The 18,610-nt window shown below is 37.0% G+C and overlaps 1 protein-coding gene across 1 annotated transcript in view; it reads right to left on the bottom strand.

Annotated features, from left to right (window-relative positions):
- Positions 1-18,610, bottom strand: part of HADHA (hydroxyacyl-CoA dehydrogenase trifunctional multienzyme complex subunit alpha) — a 68,789-nt gene that overhangs the window by 26,222 nt on the left and 23,957 nt on the right. Inside the window, exons 6-11 of the mRNA XM_027850534.1 lie at positions 17,945-18,064; positions 15,899-16,001; positions 13,980-14,102; positions 13,484-13,602; positions 7,284-7,340; positions 6,112-6,221 (exon numbers count right to left, since the gene is read on the bottom strand). Of these exons, the coding sequence (XP_027706335.1) occupies positions 6,112-6,221; positions 7,284-7,340; positions 13,484-13,602; positions 13,980-14,102; positions 15,899-16,001; positions 17,945-18,064 (632 nt within the window). The remainder of the gene's footprint in view (positions 1-6,111; positions 6,222-7,283; positions 7,341-13,483; positions 13,603-13,979; positions 14,103-15,898; positions 16,002-17,944; positions 18,065-18,610) is intronic.

Raw genomic sequence — 18,610 nt, 5'->3', positions numbered from 1 at the left:
AGTTCCACATCTGTTAAAATATAGTCAGTTTTATATTTTGTAATGTTGTTTGGTGTTTACCACATCTTTTGCCTTTCAAAACTTCTAGAAAAAGGTATCTGTATAGGTGAGAGGATTCAATAAAATACTGGTCTCTTTCATTTCCTAATTCTGAACTACGTTTTTACTGTCTTCCCCTAAAGCCTGTCTTCAATGCTTCAGTCACTGAGCACCAGTGTATGCTGACTTTGTGGGGAGGAACTGGAGTTCTCTACTTCATCCTCTCCAACAAAAGTTAACACATAAATTGCAAATACCTTCATGATGCTTTTGCACACCACAAGGTAATACACATAAGACTTTCACGAAATGATGTTTCTTGTTGTCTTTGAACCCATAATAAAACTAACCACCAATTCCTTTATCTATTTCCTCAAGCTATATTTTCATTTAGCTATAAGTTCTTTGTATGCCTTCTGGTTTCAGCAGCCCACGTTGAGGAGAGTAGAGATACCTGTACCTGGCAGATCTAGGCTGAAACCAGGCCTAGGCCTGACTACCAAGCAAAGATTGGTAGTGTTCACTTGACTAAGTCATTTAGTCCAACCCCTCATTTTACATATGAGGAAACTAAAGTCAAGGAGAGGTTAAGTCACTTGCCCAAGGTGACTAGCCAGGGGTTACCTCCCACCATCCTCCGAATGTTTCACCTTTCCCTCCTGACCAGCCTCCCAGCTGAAGAACAGACTAAATCTTGCTCAACTTTCTCTGCTGTACTCCTTGGAGACAATGTTTCTCTCATCTATCATCCACTATTACCCCTATGGCTTCTCCTATTTTTCTCTCTATCCTTGTAATAATTAATCAGCAGTCATTCAGGAGAAAACTGTGTCCTGCCTCCTCATTTGTCTCATCCCCATCCTCCTCGACCTAACCCCATCAATGCCCACTCTAACCCTGCTCACTCCTTACACTGTACTCTCTAGAATTTCTGTTCCATAGTGAACAAATTGCCCTTCATTCTAGACCTCTTTTTTCCACATTTTATCCATGTCTTAGACCTCACAGAGATCTAGCTCACCTCTGATAACACTTCATCTCCTGGTTATCCTCTACCACACTAGGTGTTCCTTCTCTACTCACTCCGACCATCTATTATTACACTGGTTCTGGAGAGGGAATTGGAATACTCATTGTTACTTTCAGACTCTCCCTTTGCCTGCTTCACACAATAACCTTTCCTCTTTTGAAATGCACACAATTAATATCCTCTACTCAATCAATATTATTGTAGCTGTAGTATATTAACCCTCAAGTCATTCCTCCTTCTTCATGGAGTTCAACATCTGGGTCATCATCTTCCTCTCTTTGTCTCTCATGCGACAAGATTAATATTTATGTAAATGATCTCTTAAACTCCCTAACCTCCTACTTCCTTAAACTCCTTTAAGTACCGGACTCCACATCAGCAACACACAAGGATGGTCACTCATTAGATCTTGCCATTACACAAAGCATTCTGCTTCTTGAATTAGAAATCGGCATTCCCCAATGTATTTGATCACAACCTCACCAATGGCAACCCAACAGTTAGCCATTTCAGTTCTATACTGTCCTCTACTCTTGAATCCCTTGCCCCTTTGTCTTACTGCTGCTTTTCTGGAGCTCAGCCCTGAATTACTCCCATCATTTACCTCCTCCACTTCTACTCATAAGCAGCCAATAAAAGTTGGACAAAATCCCTCAACTCTGCTGACTGGAGACATTATAAATTCATTACAAAAACTCCAACTGAGCACTCACTGCAGTAAGGCAGTCCTTTTTTTCCTCCCTAACTGATTTCCTATTTTACTGCCCACAGTAGCTATTCCAAATTTTCTCTTCTTTCCTGAAGCCCTGCACAACCCTCATCCCCCTCCCCTCAGCTGAGGACAATGCCTCTATTTAACTGAAAAAATTAAGGCCATTCAATATGAGCTCCCTCTTCTCTCATCTGAAAAGCCCTTGACTTTATCACTTTTCTGCTTTCCTCTAATCTGTGACAAAAAAGTGTCCCTTGTCCTTGCCAAGGCCAACCCTTCCATATGTACACTAGATTCACTTCTATCTTCTCCAGCAGATTGCATCCTCAATCATTTCTTTTCCTCAAATTTTCACCCTCTTATCAACTGGTTCTTTTCCTACTGTCTTCAAAAAGGCCCCAATTTCCCCTATCCTTAAAAAAAAAAACTTTCACTAAACTCACAAGCTATTGTCCTGTACCTAACCTCCTTTTCTCAGTCAAACTGCTTGTATAAGTTTTCTACACTTGCTTCCTGTACTCTCTCCCCTCTCACTCACTCTTCTACCCTTTGTCCTCTGGCTTCTGACCTCATCACTCAACTAAAACTATTCTCTCCAAAGTTACAAGTAGTTTCCTAACTGCCAAATCTGATGGTCTCTTCACAAGTCCTAATCATTCTTGAAATATCCGCTATATTTGACACTGCTGACCACTCCTCCTGGGCATTCTCTCCTCTCTGGGTTTTCTTGAGACTACTCTCTCCTGGTTTGCCTCCTACTGGTCTGACAGCTCCTTCTCAGTCTCCTTTGATGGCTCAATATTAACATCAAGGCCTTAACTTTATGAGTTACTCAAGATTCTACCTAGTTCTTCCATACCAGGGATTCTTAACTCTGGGGTCCATGGACCCCCCCGCAATGGATCTGTGGATAGATTTCAGGGTGTCACTGAACTTAGGTAGGAAAAAATTATATATTTTCACTAACTTCTAACTGAAATTTAGCATTTCTTTCAATTATTAATTAAAAAAAAATTATTCTGAGAAGGGATCCACAGGCTTCAGACAGCAAAAGGAATCTATGACATAGAAAAGATTAGCAACCTTTCCTCTATATTCTTTCTTGCTAACCTCATCAGCTCTTATAGGTTTAACCAGTCACCTCTATACTGATGACTCCCAGATTTATACTTCCAGTCCCTGGGTGTCCCCTGAATTTCACAGATGCATATTACCAATTGTCTTTTGGATATTTCAAACTGGTTATCTCAGAGACATCTTAAACTGAACATGTCTAAAACTGAACTCATTATCTTTCCCTTTAAACTGTCAAAGTTTCCCTTTCCTGTCAAAGACCACCATCCTTCAACTGTATCAGGTTCATAATCTCAGTATTATCCTGGAGTCTTCATTCTCCCTTCACAATATTATTTGCATCTGACCCCTTCTCTCTATTTATAAAACTACCACCTCAGTTCAGGTCCTCATGACCTTTTGTCTAGATTATTGCAACAGACTCCTAACTGGTGTCCCTGCCTCCAGTCTCCATACTGCTGACAGAGTAATTTTCCTTAATCACAGATCTGACCATGTTACTCCCCTACTTAATCAACTCTGATGGCATCCTATTTTCTCTCTAATGAAATATAAACACCTGTCTCACTTCTAATAATATGGCACCATCCTACCTCTTCAGTCTCATTGGATAGTATTCCTTCTGCCCTTTCACTCTGTAATGCACATACACTGGCTTTCTTCATGCTGCTCACTCATGACACTCTAGCTTTTGTCTTTATGCCTTTGTATTGGTCACTTCAATGCCTAGAATGCACACTCTCTTTGCCTCTGCCTCACAGAGCACCTCTTCTTCCTTTAAGACACCCATATTCTGCATGAAGCCTTTCCTGATTTTCCTAATTGTTATTGCCCTTCATCCCACAGTACCTTGTATTAAACTACTTTGTATGTGTATAAATATATATTTATATACATGTATATACTATGCACATATATAAACATACATGCTACACACACATAAGTATTTATTAGTTTTATATTTATATGGCATATCTTTTTATATATACTTCTTGTCTTCCCCATTAGAATATAAGCCCATTGAAAGTAGGGATTCTTTCATTCTTTGTACTTGTATCTCTAGTGCCTGACACATAGTAGGTACCTAATAAATCTTTGCTGATTGAGAATAACAGTACCGATAAGGTTCCTTCCCCCTGGTGATGTATCTCTAAGTAACAATGCTATGGACGGTATATTTTTCCTTATTTCATGGACTTTTAAAATGCTCTAAATGTAACATTTGGTGGTCAATAAAAATTTCTATGAAAATTTCCCCTTTTCCATTCCCAATGCAAACCCAGTGCAGGCTCTCATCATTTCAAACCTGAATTATTACAAGTGAATCCTAAGTGGTCTCCCTTTCCAATGAAACCTACCTGTCATTGTAAAATTAATCTTATTAATACAATGGTCTTCATTATATCCTTCCCCTGCTCAAGAACATAGACAGTTGTGAACCCATTATATCATGTCAAGCAAAACCTCCTCTACCTATAATTTTTTAGTGATATAATTTCCAAATACATCTGTCCTCCTACTCTACCCATAGAATCTTTACTTATATGAAATAAGAAGGAAAAAATGGCATTTCATTAAAATCAACCAACACATCAACTGAGTGTAACAGAATATGCCATTTTTCACCTGTGCAAAGACAGGTGGAAGAATCCATTTTCTTATCTTTTCTTTGGAGTCAAATTTGGTCATTATCAGTTTCTTTCTGTTCCTTCCATCTAATTGCTATAATCATTGTGTATATTGTTTTTTTTTCTGATTCTGCTTAATGAATTCTGTATCAGTTTATATAAATCTTTCATGCATCTCTGTAGTCTTCATATTTATTATTTCTTATGGGAGTTATATTCCATTATGTTTAGGTACCAGAATTTATTTAGCCATTCCTCAATCTCTGTCTGACTTAAGCAAAATACAGGTTTTCCTCTATCTATTCAGCTACATTACCCCTCTAAAATGCATCTTCTTACCATCCTTTTTTATCCTTGAAATGCAGTTAAATGTTAATGGGCGTTAAAAACTGTGGCAATTACCAAGATAATTTCTCTGCTAATGAGAAAGCTTGTTTGCATTTGGTTCTCAAGGAGAATACAAATTCTCAACATTTTTTAGTGGGAATAGGTAGCTGTTAAGTTTAAAAATCAATAAACCATACTTCTGACTTTCTAAAAGGGCTTTCTCTGGAAGCTCAGACCTAGGGGAGTATAGGATTTAGAGTCAGAAGGACCTTAGAGATACCTCATCTAATCTAACTCCCTCATTTTACAAAGGAGGAAAGTAAAACCAAAAAGAGGCTAAGTTTCTTGCCCAAGGCCACCCAGGTAAGTAGCAAAGTTATAACTCAAACCTATAATTCTAAATGAAGTAGTTTCTGAACTATACTACATTGTCTGTCCAAACTGGAATAAATGATAAACTGAAAAGGAAATAAATGGTCACAGAACAGATTAGATAAAATATCCTATAGATGACAAGTGTATGTAGTATGAATATAAATACTAATCTTTATATGACAAGATTTTTTTCTGACCTTGTAATTACTAAATTATCAATTGCTGAGTATAATGAGAAGACTTAATTTTTGTGTGGATCAAAGCTGTATAATCTATTTTGAAGCAGGTCCTGTTTGCTAGGATCTTTTAAGTTTTAGCCAGTTTGAAAATTTTTACAACTTATATATTTTTCACAAACATTAGTTTGTCTTCCTCTTTAGCTGATATACTCTCAAGGCAGAGGATCTGAAAGTAAAACATTTGGGAAGCACACAGAACTGAATGACTGAGGAGAGTATAGGTATAGAAAAAAATGTATCAGTTTTAGATTATGAACTCAGAAAATTTGAACTCAATATCTGAGTGCAACTAGGCTTTTATAATTTTTTGTTTTGTTTTAAAAGAGGATCAGCTCATTAAGCAGAACATGTGTGAATGTGTACACAGGTACATAGATATACAGACTATGTAAGAATATATGTAGGTATGTCTGGCATAGGGAGAAAAGAGGAAGGCATGCCACAGACCATATTTTTTGAAGATTCCTATATACAGTGAAACTGTAGACAAGGAAGGGCCTCTGCAGAAGTAACAAGAAAGGTATGAAAAAACTAACAAAAAACAAGAAAGAATAGCAATTTAAAAGCCAATAGTTTTAGTAGGAATAGAGGAAAAAGGCAAAGAAAGCATTAAAAATGAAGAATTCACTACAGAGTTGTTGCTCCCTACACAATTTTGTGTCTCTGCCAGTTAAGGGTCTGACTCACGTAACAGGCTTCTGTGGAGCTCCAAATTTATTCTTCTTGCAAAGAACCTGACCATGGTAGAGGCCAATTAAAGCCTTAGATTCTCTAGTCATCGCAAGTTCACCAAATTTCTAAAAAGTGAAGGAAACCAAAAGGAATACGTTTAGGTTATATGGATTCTGTTGATCAGAAATGATTTATTCTTTGATTCGACTACACTGAATTACATACCGTTTTTTTTTTTGTTTTGTTTTGTTTTTTGGTGAGGCAATTAGGGTTAAGTGACTTGCCCAGGGTTATACAGCTAGTGTCAAGTATCTGAGGCTGGATTGAACTCAGGTCCTCCTGACTCCAGGGCCAGTGCTCTATTCACTGTGCCACCTAGCTGCCCCCATACCATTAGTTCTTAACTTTTTTAATATGAAGACATTTTTAAAATGTCAACAATGTCATGGGTCTCTATGATAAGAGTTGTACTGTTAGTATCTATTGGTTAATAAAATAGAAATCCATAAAAAAGCATTATTAAATTCATAGTAACTTTGTGTTAACTTCTCAGTAGCTTCTCAGTCAAGAGGCAGGATGAATTAGTGGTTAAAGAACTGGACTCAGTTACAAAGAACAGGGCAAGTCCAACAACTTTTCAGCCTCCAAGTGTCAACTGAGAAAAACTATAATGTGCAAAATATTTGCTTATCTGTATTTATAGAGGGAGTTTCCCATACCAAGGAAATCACAGGTCCAGGTGACTCAAAATGTCAATGTTTGATGCACATAGATGCTCAGAACACCTGTAATAATTCTGTAGATCCCAAGGTTTTTTATCAAATAAGTTGGGAACTACTATTTTATACAATGAGTAATTCTTATAAGTAATTTTCCTGCTGCTTTCCTTGTAACTGCTATGCTTTTTGCTACTGATATTGTAAATTAATTTTGTATTGAGATTACAAAGCAATGTTGACTTCCTACCTTCCAACATTCCAAATATTTAAACACCTAAGCCACCTACTATGTAGTAGAAGGGTGCACAAGGACATGAATTAATATGTAACAGTTGGGAAAAAAAACAGACAACTTGCTGAGCTTATGCATAGTGTGTTTCCTTGGCTTTATACTGAACTAGAATTATTAAAAAGTGGAGTTTCCTAAAGAGACAGGAAGAAGGAACAGTTCTACATATTTGCTTTTACCTGGGATTCAGAGAGGTAGCCAGCCTCACTCCCGTGTTCAATTCCAGTCTTCACCACCTAAAAGATATAATAGTAGCATTTATTCAGTGTTACAATTTTAAAGTGTTGCAAAAATAAAATAAAATAAAAATTTAAGGTGTAATAAAACTGAATGAAAGTGTGAACTCTCTGAAGTTACCACCTGGGTATGTCATAGCCCATGTGCTAAAATGGCCTCTGCCCATACTGGGAAGCCTTAAACCAGGGCTTAAGTAAGGAAAGAATGCATGGTATTTAATGACTCTTTCCACTTCTTAAGTTTCTACTTACACCTAATAATAACCAAAAGAACAGTAGGCTCAGAAGCAGTGTTCAACTTCTGTTTTCAGTTATTTTCAGTGATCTGAGGGCATCAGAAGTAATATTCTGTGTTATTTCTTTGTATTGTTAATTAACCTTTTAAAAGTTTATGTCTTTTCCTAATACAGAAATAGGTTCTACATGATTGCACATATATGACCTATATCAAATAGCTTACTATCTTAGGGAGGGGGGAAGTGAAGAGAGGGAGAAAATTTGGAACTCAAAATTTTATAAAAAATGAATGTTAAAAATTGATTTTACATGTAATTGGGAAAAATAAAATACCATTTAAAAAAGTTTATGTCTTTTGTACCTTACAACTTCTTATATCATTTACAATACCTAACAAAGAGCCTTAGGTTTAACAATTTTTTCAGCTGATTGGCTGAAGTCTATAAAGTGAGGAATCAATTTTATCTCCCTCTTTACCATTGTCTTTACTGACTGAAGAGTTTAACTTGATGCCATAAATTTATGTAGCATTTTCTTAATGAACTGAAAATAACTTACCATATATCATCTCGTATACACCAAAAAAAAAAAAATTGAATGAAGTAGAAACATGCAAATGTTGTTATTTTCTAAAACTTTATTATTTGTTTTAAAATTCATATAAAATTTTTTTGAGTTCCAAATTCTCTCCTTTCTCCAGACCTTCTATTGAGAAGGCAAGAAATATATCAATTACATGTAAAATCATGCAGAACATATTTCTATTACTAGCCATGTTGTAAAAAAATAAAAAGCAAGAAATAAAGAAAGTAAAAAAATTAGACTTCAATTTGCACTCAGGGCTCATCAGGAGATGAACAGCATTTTTCATCATGAGTCCTTTGAAACTGTCTTGGATTATTGTCTTGATCAAAGTGGCTAAGTCTTTCACAGGTGATTATTGTTACAATATTGCTGTAACTATGTACAATGCTCTTTTGGTTCTGCTCACAATACTTTGCATCAATTCACATAAGTCTTTTCAGGTTTTCCTGAAACCATTCCCCTTCTCATTTCTTACAGAACAACAGTATTCCATCCCAATCATACGCCACAACTTGTTCCAGCCATCCCCTCAAATGCCAATTCTTTGCCACCACAAAAAGAAATGTTATAAATATTTTTGTCCTTTTCTATTTCCTTTTATCTCTTTGGGATACCACCTAGCAGTGGTACACAAATATTATTATTCCAATTTTTACATAGGTGGAGAAAAACTGAGGTAAAGAAAAGAATGGGAGGAGGTGTTCATGATAGTTACCTTCATATATATAAAGTGCTGTCACGTGAAAACCTGGCTCTAGAGAACAGAACTAGAAGCAATGGCTAAAAATTGCATAAGAAAAGATTTGAGGCTCAAAAAAAAGGAAAAAAAATTCCTAATAACGAGCCACTCAAAAGTGAATTAGGCTGGGGCAGCTAGGTAGTGCAGGGGATAAAGCTCAGCCTTGGAGTCAGGAGGACCTGAGTTCAAATCTGGTCAAAGACACTTGACAATTACTAGCTGTGTGACCCTGAGCAAGTCACTGAACCCCGACTATCTCACAAAAAAAGAAAAAAAAAGTGAATTAGGCTGCCTCAGAAGATAATCCCCATCCCTAGAGATCTTCAGAGGTTAGATTCAAATCAATTATCAAGGATATTGTACAGGAATCACAGAATCGCACAGAGAATTACATCCTCAGGTACTAAAAGCACTGCAGCTGAGCTGCTATCAGGGATCCCAGAGAATCACTGCAAAAACCTGGAGGACAAATGTCCCAATGACAGAAAAGGGGAGTCTGCAAACTACAGACCACTGAGTCTGCAAACTACAGATCATTGGCTTTGATTGCTGGGAAAATTCTAGAATGGATTCTTAAAGATCTGGATGGTGAACATACAGATATGGAAGTGGTCATTAAAAAAGGAACAGTGTGGCTTCATCCAGAACAGATCATACCAACGGATAAGTAGCCAAAGGATATGAACAAATAGTTCTTAATAGAATTGCAAACAGCCATATGAAAGAATTCACTAATAAGAACAATGTAAATTTTTAAAAAATTTCACCTCATATCCAGCAAATTGGCAAGATGAGAAAAGAATGAGAATAGTCAATGGTATAGTACTTGAGGAAAATGAGGAAGGCTAATATGAAGCTTGTGGAACTACAAATTTGCATAACAGTTCTGGAAAGTAATTTGGAACCATGCTGAGAAGGTGACTAAAATGTCCATACCAAGAGACTCTACTGCTAGAGACATATTCCCTGAGAGGTCAGTGATAAAAAGAAAAGTGCCATATATACCAAAATATTTATAGCAGCACATTTTGGAAAAGCAAGAGCTGAAAACAACATAGATGCCTACCACCTAGGAAATGATTAAACAAACTGTTGTACATGAATGTAAGAAACTATTAGTGTTCTATAAGAAACTATGAAGACTTATACGAACTGATATAAAGTAAGCACAACCAGGAAAAAACACACATGACTAAATGAAAAGAACCAAAATAAAACAGACCAAGTTTAGCTCTAAAATGAGAATGAAGCCTTCTGCTTCCTTGTAGAGGTGGGAGACTGTGTATGGAACATAATATAATGTGATAGAATAAACTGTTTTTCCCCTCTCCATTTAAAAAAAATTCTTTGTTACAAGAGATGCCCTTTGGGAGCAGGGGGGATATATTGAAAAATGTGACTGATGTAAAACCAAACACACATATTTAATGACAACCAGATGATCATGCCAAACTAACTTCACTTTGTTTTTTGACAGTGTTACTAAACTGGTAGATCAGGGAAATGATGTAAATAGAGTTTACCTTGATTTTAACAGAGGAATTCTGTGTCTATTTGTCAAGAGATATTTCATGGAGTGCCAGATATCTGTGCTTGGTTCCATGCTATTTAACATCTTCATCAATGACTTGGATAAAGATAGCAATGATATGGCCAACATATTAGCAGATGACAAAAAACTAGGAGAGCCAGTTAACACACTAAATAATAGAGTTAAGATCCAGAAAGAGCATGACAGTTCAGAACTTTGTGCTGGGTCTAATAAGATAATATTCAACAGTTATCATTTTAAAGTCTTCAACTTGAAGACAAAGAAACCACAAGTACAGGATTAGGGAGGTATGATTTTAAAGCAGTTTGTCTAAAAAAGATCTGAGTTTTGGCAGATATAATGACTTAATAAATCAGTCGTGTAATGTGGCAGGCAAAAGGAATAAGGTGAAATCTCCTACACCTTGGTCAGACCACTCCTGGAGCACAGAGTTCAATTCTGGGAGTTACAGTTTAGGAGGATGTTGATAAGTCAGAAAGTATCCAGAGGAACGCTACTAGGATAGTGAAGATGAGTCCATATGATAAAAGGATGAGGTGAAAGAATCAGGGATGTGTGGCCTAAAGAAGGGAGGAGCTATATAGGGGGGAGAGTAACAGGACATGATTTCTGTGTTCAAGTATTTGAACAGCTGTAATATGGAAGAGAGATCCAATTTGTTCTGCTTGGTCCTAGAGGGCAGAATCAATACCAATGGATGGAAGTTTCAGAGGGAACTTTAGCCTTAGTGCCAGGGAACTTTCAACAATTAGAGCTGCTCACAAGTGGAATGGGATACCTTGAGAGGTGATGAGTTCCCTCTTCCTTGAAGGTCTTCAAGCAGGGGCTAGATGACCACTCATGGGGTATGTGATAATGAATATTTCTTCTGGGTATAACTTGGACCAAATGGTTGTTGAAGCCCTCTCAAGTGTGCAATTCTATGATGATAATCAGAAACTCTGGTTCCATTAATTCAGAAGTATGACTTATTAACCCAAAAAGATATTCTTTTAAATCTGACAAAACAAACTTTTTTGTCACTTTGACTTTCAATTTTAAAGATCTATAACCACTTAGAGGCAGCTAAGTGGTATAGTAGATAGAGTGCTGAATCTAGAGTCAGGAAGACTGGGTTCAAATGTGGCTGCAGACATTTACTAGCTGTGACCCTGGGCAAGTCACTTAACCTCTCTCTGCCTCAGTTTCCTCAACTGACAATAATAGCACTTATTTCAAAAGGTTTTTGTAAGGATCAAATGAGATATTTGTAAAAAAGGCTTAGCACAGGACCTGGCAGTATAATACATATAGTATAGAAGGCTCCATACAAATGCTTATTTCTTTCCTTCCTAGGTAGCTTGATAATAGGTAGGGAAATGGGGATATTTTCCCCAAAACTGATCCCTTTTTCATACTTTCCTATTTCTGCTGACAGCATCATCATCCTGCCAGTCATCCATGCTCATGAACATGAGAGACATCCTTGACTTTCTCTCTCCGTTACCCTGATATCCAATTGGTTGCTAAGTCTTGCTGATTCCTTTATCACCTCTAGCCTAGACTACTGAAAAAGCCTAACCAGTCTCCCTGCTTCTAGTTTCTACTTTCTCCAAGTCATCTTCGATACAGATACCAAACTGATATTCCTAAGACACAGTTCCAATAATGTCACACTCCTAGTCAAAGAACTTCAGTGGCTTCTTATGATCTCTATGATTAAGTACAACATTCTCAGCCTGGCATTTAGAATCCTCTACAATACGGACCCCACCTACCTGTTCAGTATTATATCATATTACTCCCCTTCTTACACCTTCTGTTCCAGTCAAAGTAGATGGCAAGTTCTTGTCTACGTACATCACATTCTATCTTCTAGGTCAGGTGGTCTCCCATTCCAGGATGTATGCCCTCTTTACCTCTCCCTTTTAGAATCTCCAACTTCTGGGGCAGCTAGGTGGAGCAGCGGATAGAGCACCAGCCCTGAAGTCAGGACGACCTGAGTTCAAATCCAGCCTCAGACCGAACACTTGACACTTACTAGCTGTGTGGCCCTTTGCAAGTCATTTAACCCCAATTGCGTTTAAAAAAAAAAACAAAACAAAACAACAAACAAACAAAAAAATACCCAGAATCTCCAACTTCCTTCTAAGTACAGCTCAGGTGGTATTTATCCCCTTTCCTAATTTCCTCTCCTCCCACCCAATTATTAGTAAATTGGGAAATGTTTAACAAAATAAATAAAACTATAATACAACATAGATAGTATTATACTTTGAAATACTTTGCATTTACTTATCTGGGCACATCAGTGGTTCTCAAACTTTTTTTTGTGAATGGCACAGCATGAACTTTTTGGCTGTGAGGAATCATGTTAAGTTGGCAATCCTAGCTAGGTTGAGTGTCTGGAAATTCATGCATGTACATGCAATTTGCAAGTGTAACTTCCAAACAATTTGTGGCACACCTAGAGAAACTGTGCTGTAGTACAGAATCTGAAAACCAATGATATATGTGTTGTAGACCCCTGGTAGAAAGATGGGTTACTTGAAGGCAAGGACTGCTTTGTCTTTGCATCCCCACCATCTTGTACATCAGTGGTGTCAAACTCAAATGGAAAGGGATCTCTATGGCTGCATACTGACTTAGAAAACCAAAAATTAACACTATCTATATTGTATTATAGTTTTATTTATTTTGGTAAATATTTCCCAATTTACATTTTGTTTGTTTGTTGTTGCTGTTTTTTTTTTTGGCTAGGCAACGGGGTTCAGTGATTTGCCCAGGGTCACACAGCTAGTAAGTGTTACATGTCTGAGGCCAGATTTGAACTCAGGTCCTCCTGAATCCAGGGCCAGTGCTCCATCCACTGCGCCACCTAGCTGCCCCCCAGTTTACATTTTAATCAATTTACAATTTACAATTACAATTTAATCTGGCTACACTGGGGAGTTTTGTAGGACTCCCCAGGTCAAGTTTAAAACTTCTGTTACACATAGTAGGCATTTAATAAATGTTTGTGAAACAAACATTTAAGGATAAGAAACTCACATCAATTATTTTCAGAGGAGCTGGATAAAGACCTTTGGTTTGTTTCTGTACTTTCTCTTCAACTTTTTTGTAGACCAGTTGCCTCACAAATGGAAAAGTCATGGCATATCCTGTTAACTCTGCAAGGCAAAATGTTTTCAGATATTAACTGGGAAGAACCAAACTTCCTTCTCAGTTTTTTTCTGTAACCTCTATCAAACGATAGGGGTCTCATTAGTTCAGAACCGTCTTTTTTTTTTTTTAAACATTCAAGCAACACTTCAGTTTATATTTAACCTTAAACTTAAAGTAAATGGAATAAGGCATATAATGTGACTTCAAAATTAAGTTTTCACCTCTCTTAAATCTGCTTTTTTATTAGTAGAAGTGAAAACTACTCCTCAAAGACTTCACTAACTACTACTGCATAGATTCCTCCATGCCAAAATGGCAGCTGTTCACACCCAGGGCCCAGAGTAGCAGCTCTGATTTTACCTTCTTTAATAGACATACTCACTATCAACCAGCCCCTTTTCCTTCTTCCTAGAGATCTTCTTATCAGCCAGTCCTTTTGCAAAGGTGACTGCTACTTCTTCTAGGTATTCAACTGTTCGTTCTTCTGGCAGTTTCAAACCTGGTCCTGAAAACATTAACATAAGTTAACCATAACTAATGCAGGCAAGAGAATGACAGATCAAGTCTCTGAAGGAGAACTAATTTTAGCAATCTTATCAAGAACTTATCAAGATAAGATGACAAAGTCTCAGATCGTTTTAATACATTTATCAGATCTGTCAGCAGTGTACTTTGCTTTAAGTCAAATCTGCCATCCAAAAAAGTTACAAGGACTTCTGAAATGTTACAAGAAAAGGGAAATGAAAGGAGTGTAAATCCACTCACATCAACCAGGTAAAATTCAAACTACTCCACTTGACTGATAGTCAATACCCTATACAATTTGGCTTTATTTATCTCACCTTTCCAGATTTATCTATTCCCTTCTATACACTCTATGCTCCAGACAAATGAGACTTCTGTTACCTGTATACCCATGATCTCCCACTATTCTTTGTTCACACTGTTCCTTATTCCTAGAATACTCTCCCTCTTTCACTTCTGCAGTTAAATTCCTATCCATCCTTTTTACTTCTTCATCTTCTTCTTTTTTTTTTTTTTTGGTGAGGCAATCGGGATTAAGTGACTTGCCCAGGGTCACACAGCTAGTAAATGTCTGAGGCTGGATCTGAACTCAGATCTTCCTGATTCCAGGGCCAGAGCTCTATCCACTGCGTCAGTCAGCTGCCCCATCCATCCTTTTAAAGCAAACATCATCTCGTCTTTGTAGCCCTTTGTAATTCCTTACTCAACAATGACTTTCTCCAAGACTTTTTTTTTGTTGCAACTCTCTAATGCAATTATAATGTAATACTGTATTATACCTGCATCTGTCTCAAACCCCTATTTACCTAGAAACTTGATGATGGCAGGAACTCTGTCTTATCTCAACTTTTTGCATTCCCTAGAATAGTACACTGAAAGCTGTAGGTAGTTGATAAATGTTTACCGAAAACTGATAATGAAACACTCTTCTCTCAGTAGAGAGGTAGGAGACTATGGAAGGCAGAATGTGGCATATACTATTAGACATAAGTCACTGTGTCAGTTTTGTTTAGTGTTTTTGTTTTTCTTTAAGGAGGTATTTGATGGAAGAATGATTCAAAGGGAAATAACTGGTATTAAAAGCAAAAGGCAGCTAAAAATTAAAACAAAATCCTCACTGAATGAATGTTGAAATAATGTAAATCACCAAACACAGGCACTTGACCTTCTATGAAAGGCTTGGGGCAAATGCTGGTTCTATTTCTATTCTATTTCTATTATACTGATTTTGTGAAAAAGTTGTAGCTACACAAGATAAGACTGGGCTCCTGGAACCAAACACATTGACACAAGCAAGACAGAAGAACTATGAAAAGCAGCTAGAAGAACCCTAAAGCACAACAGTTTGGGTTCACTTAGTGGAGAGTCAAACAGCCTCAGAAGCATGAACAGGTTGAGAATGTAACTATATTATAGCACAGCACAATAAATGATATTCTAATGACAAGAAAAGTTCTGATTTTCTATTTAAGGAGGCAGAGAAGTGTGCAATGTATTTTTAGAAAGCTTTTCACCCAAAATGATTAAAATAATAAAATTCTGAGCTTAAAGGAGTAAATCTTATACCAGTGAAATAATCTTGCTCTCCAAAATGGCTTATTCCCTGAGGGGTCCAGATGGGGCTTTCCCATAATAGTCCCTTGCTTCTACAGGTCACATACTATAAACAAAAGGCAGGATTCCCTGGGTCAGAGAAAACTAACAGAGGGCTTACTCCTAGGCTTACTTGACAATTAAGCACATAAAGTACATTTTTGGGATATTCTGAATTCTTACCTAGAGGCTCCACCAACTGGTCAACCAGACCCATTTTCTTTGCTCTGTCTGCACGAATGTTTCTGCCAGTCAGCATCATGTCAAAGGCAGCAGGAATCCCGACCTAACAAGCAAGAATCAGGGAATATAGGCAAGCAATGTCTACAATTATATTCTGAAAAAGAAACTGTTGTTTGTCATTTAATCAAGCTGGATTTTATGTTGCTTACAGAGTAGAAAACACTATATTGTCTCAATTTTTTTAATACATTATTTTGACACATCAGTTGCTTCCCAATAGTCTACATGGCACCATACTATTAAAAAGTTGTTGTTGTTCATCCATTTCAGTTGTGTCTGACTCTGTATGACCCCATTTAGTCGGGTCGTGAGTTGGCCATGACTTGTTATCCAGTCATTTTCTTGGCAAAGCTACTGGAGAGGTTTGACATTTCCTTCTCCAGCTCATTTTACAGATGAAGAAACTGAGACAAACAGGGTTAAGTGATTTGTCCAGGGTCACACACATCTAGTAAATGTCCGAGGCCAAATATGAACTCAGAAAATGAATCCCTGACTTCAGGTCTAGCACTCTATCCACTGCACCACCTAGCTGCCCTACTATAAAAAAGGCAAACACATCTAAATAACGAAGACTATTTTTGTAGTTAAATGCCTGTTAACAGAAAGAATATATGCTTTAACAATGTGGAACCAACATTTTCCATTGTATTCAACCTATGTTATATTGACAAGTGGTTAAATTTTTAAGTTCTTCTAGGGGCACTAATTGGAGCAAACTACTTTTTTCAGCTCTTAATTTAAAACACAGTAAATCAACAAATGGAATTTCCGAATTATGACATCAATAGACTGGGAACTAATGTAAAATATTGCCTAAAACATTAGCAATGGGAATTCAGTTCTCTGTTTTATCAACTTGTAAGCCTGAAATTTCCAAGCTGAGTCCCTTCCAGCTCTAAATATATGGCCCTTCTATGATGATTCCCAATGGAGAACATTCTGGAAGATCAGACAGTGGCCTGGGATAACTGAAGCAAGATAAAAATCACTAGCATGTTCCAGACCAGAGATCTTTACAGGGGATAGATACCACAGGAATGCTCCCTGTTAGAAAGCATTATTTAACGTACAAAAATTTAATCTGCTACTACAATAATATAAAAAAAAATGGCACTAAAAAGTCACTGAGATGTGATTGATTGTAATGTCAAACCTCTCAGAGAAAAGATGATGAAATACATTTCAGTGCTTGTGGTAGAGAGGGGAATCACTACAAGTATGGTATGGAATGCTGTATATACTATCACATGTGGTCACTTTGTTCTGCTTTTTTGTTGGTTGTCATAAGGCAGAGTTTCAGGAGGACACTTATTAGGACTGTAAGGTAAAAACAAAAGGTGTCAATTGAAGTCATCAAACTCCAATTTATAGCCCACTTGATTGAAATGTATCTCTTCGGTATGGAAGTAATACAATTTCTGATTGGCAATTTATTATTCTCCATGTTAGTGGACACCATTATATCAGAATGCTCATAGGTCAGCCCCATTTAAATACCCAACTCCAATATTTTGGAACGTGATCTCAGTCACTCTTTTGTCTATAAGACTGCCACAATAGCTTGGGCTTCCTGACACTAGGCCTCCTTTCCACTTGCTACCTGCTGTGGTATTTGTATTCCTTAGGGGATGATTCCCAGATGGGAACATTTACCACCAGGCCTACTCTGCAGCTCCCCACCAATGACCCAGGTTTTAAACAATCTATAGAACATAGCAATTAGACTAAGTTTAAAGACAGAATTTTTATAATAAAATCATACCTAAAGATAGAGTTAAGTAACAATAGTATAAAATGCAGTTAAGAGAACAATGGATTAGACCTGACTAAGAATAATTCATCCATATATACCCAGGGAAGCTTTAAACTTCAAAGTTTTCTCTCAGAACATGACTTCTACATAGGGGGAAGCTAAAGCATAAAAGGCCAGATAGGCACATAGCTTTTCTTGTATAAGTATAGTTTGTGGGGATCTTCACTTACCATCTTTGGAAGCCTTTGAGTGCCTCCTGCTCCTGGCAATAATCCCAGTAACACTTCAGGGGAGCCCAATACTGTCTTTCTGTCTTTTGTTGCTATTCTGAATTGACATGCAATGGCAAGCTTCAAATACAGGGAAGAAAGGAGTTAGAAAATATGTCAACAGTCAAAATAGGTGGGGCTCTCAAAACTTCTTGAGATAGGAACATGCCAACATAACCAAGTCTAAGATCTTTAGCCTGGTATTCAAGGTCTTCTAAAATAGTTCTTTCAAATCTACTATCTCTCCTGCATTATTCACCTATAGGATACCTCTACTAGAAATTATTATATATACAAGGTTACTCATTGCTGAAATCTTGCTCATTTCCACTTTTGCCCACGCTATGCCACCTCCCTGGAATACACTGTTTATTCTTTTGTGGCTAGACAGATCCCATCTTCAAAGACAAGTGTAAGCCTTACTTATTCCATTAATTATTCCTTTCTACTCCAGCCCTTAGTGGACTCTCCTCTTAATTCACGAGTATTTATTATATGTACTAGTCACATGTCACTTAATCACATAGTTCCTTATATTATTCTTTATGTAGTTTGTTTCAACTAAATGGTAAGCTCTTTAAGGTAAAATGTCATATCTCTATATCCCTAACTAAGCATAATACCAAA

This window comes from Vombatus ursinus, unplaced genomic scaffold, assembly GCF_900497805.2.
Source record: "Vombatus ursinus unplaced genomic scaffold, bare-nosed wombat genome assembly UNPS02009062.1, whole genome shotgun sequence".
In the NCBI taxonomy this organism is placed as follows: Eukaryota; Metazoa; Chordata; class Mammalia; order Diprotodontia; family Vombatidae; genus Vombatus; species Vombatus ursinus.
This window is presented reverse-complemented; position numbering and strand designations above follow the sequence as displayed.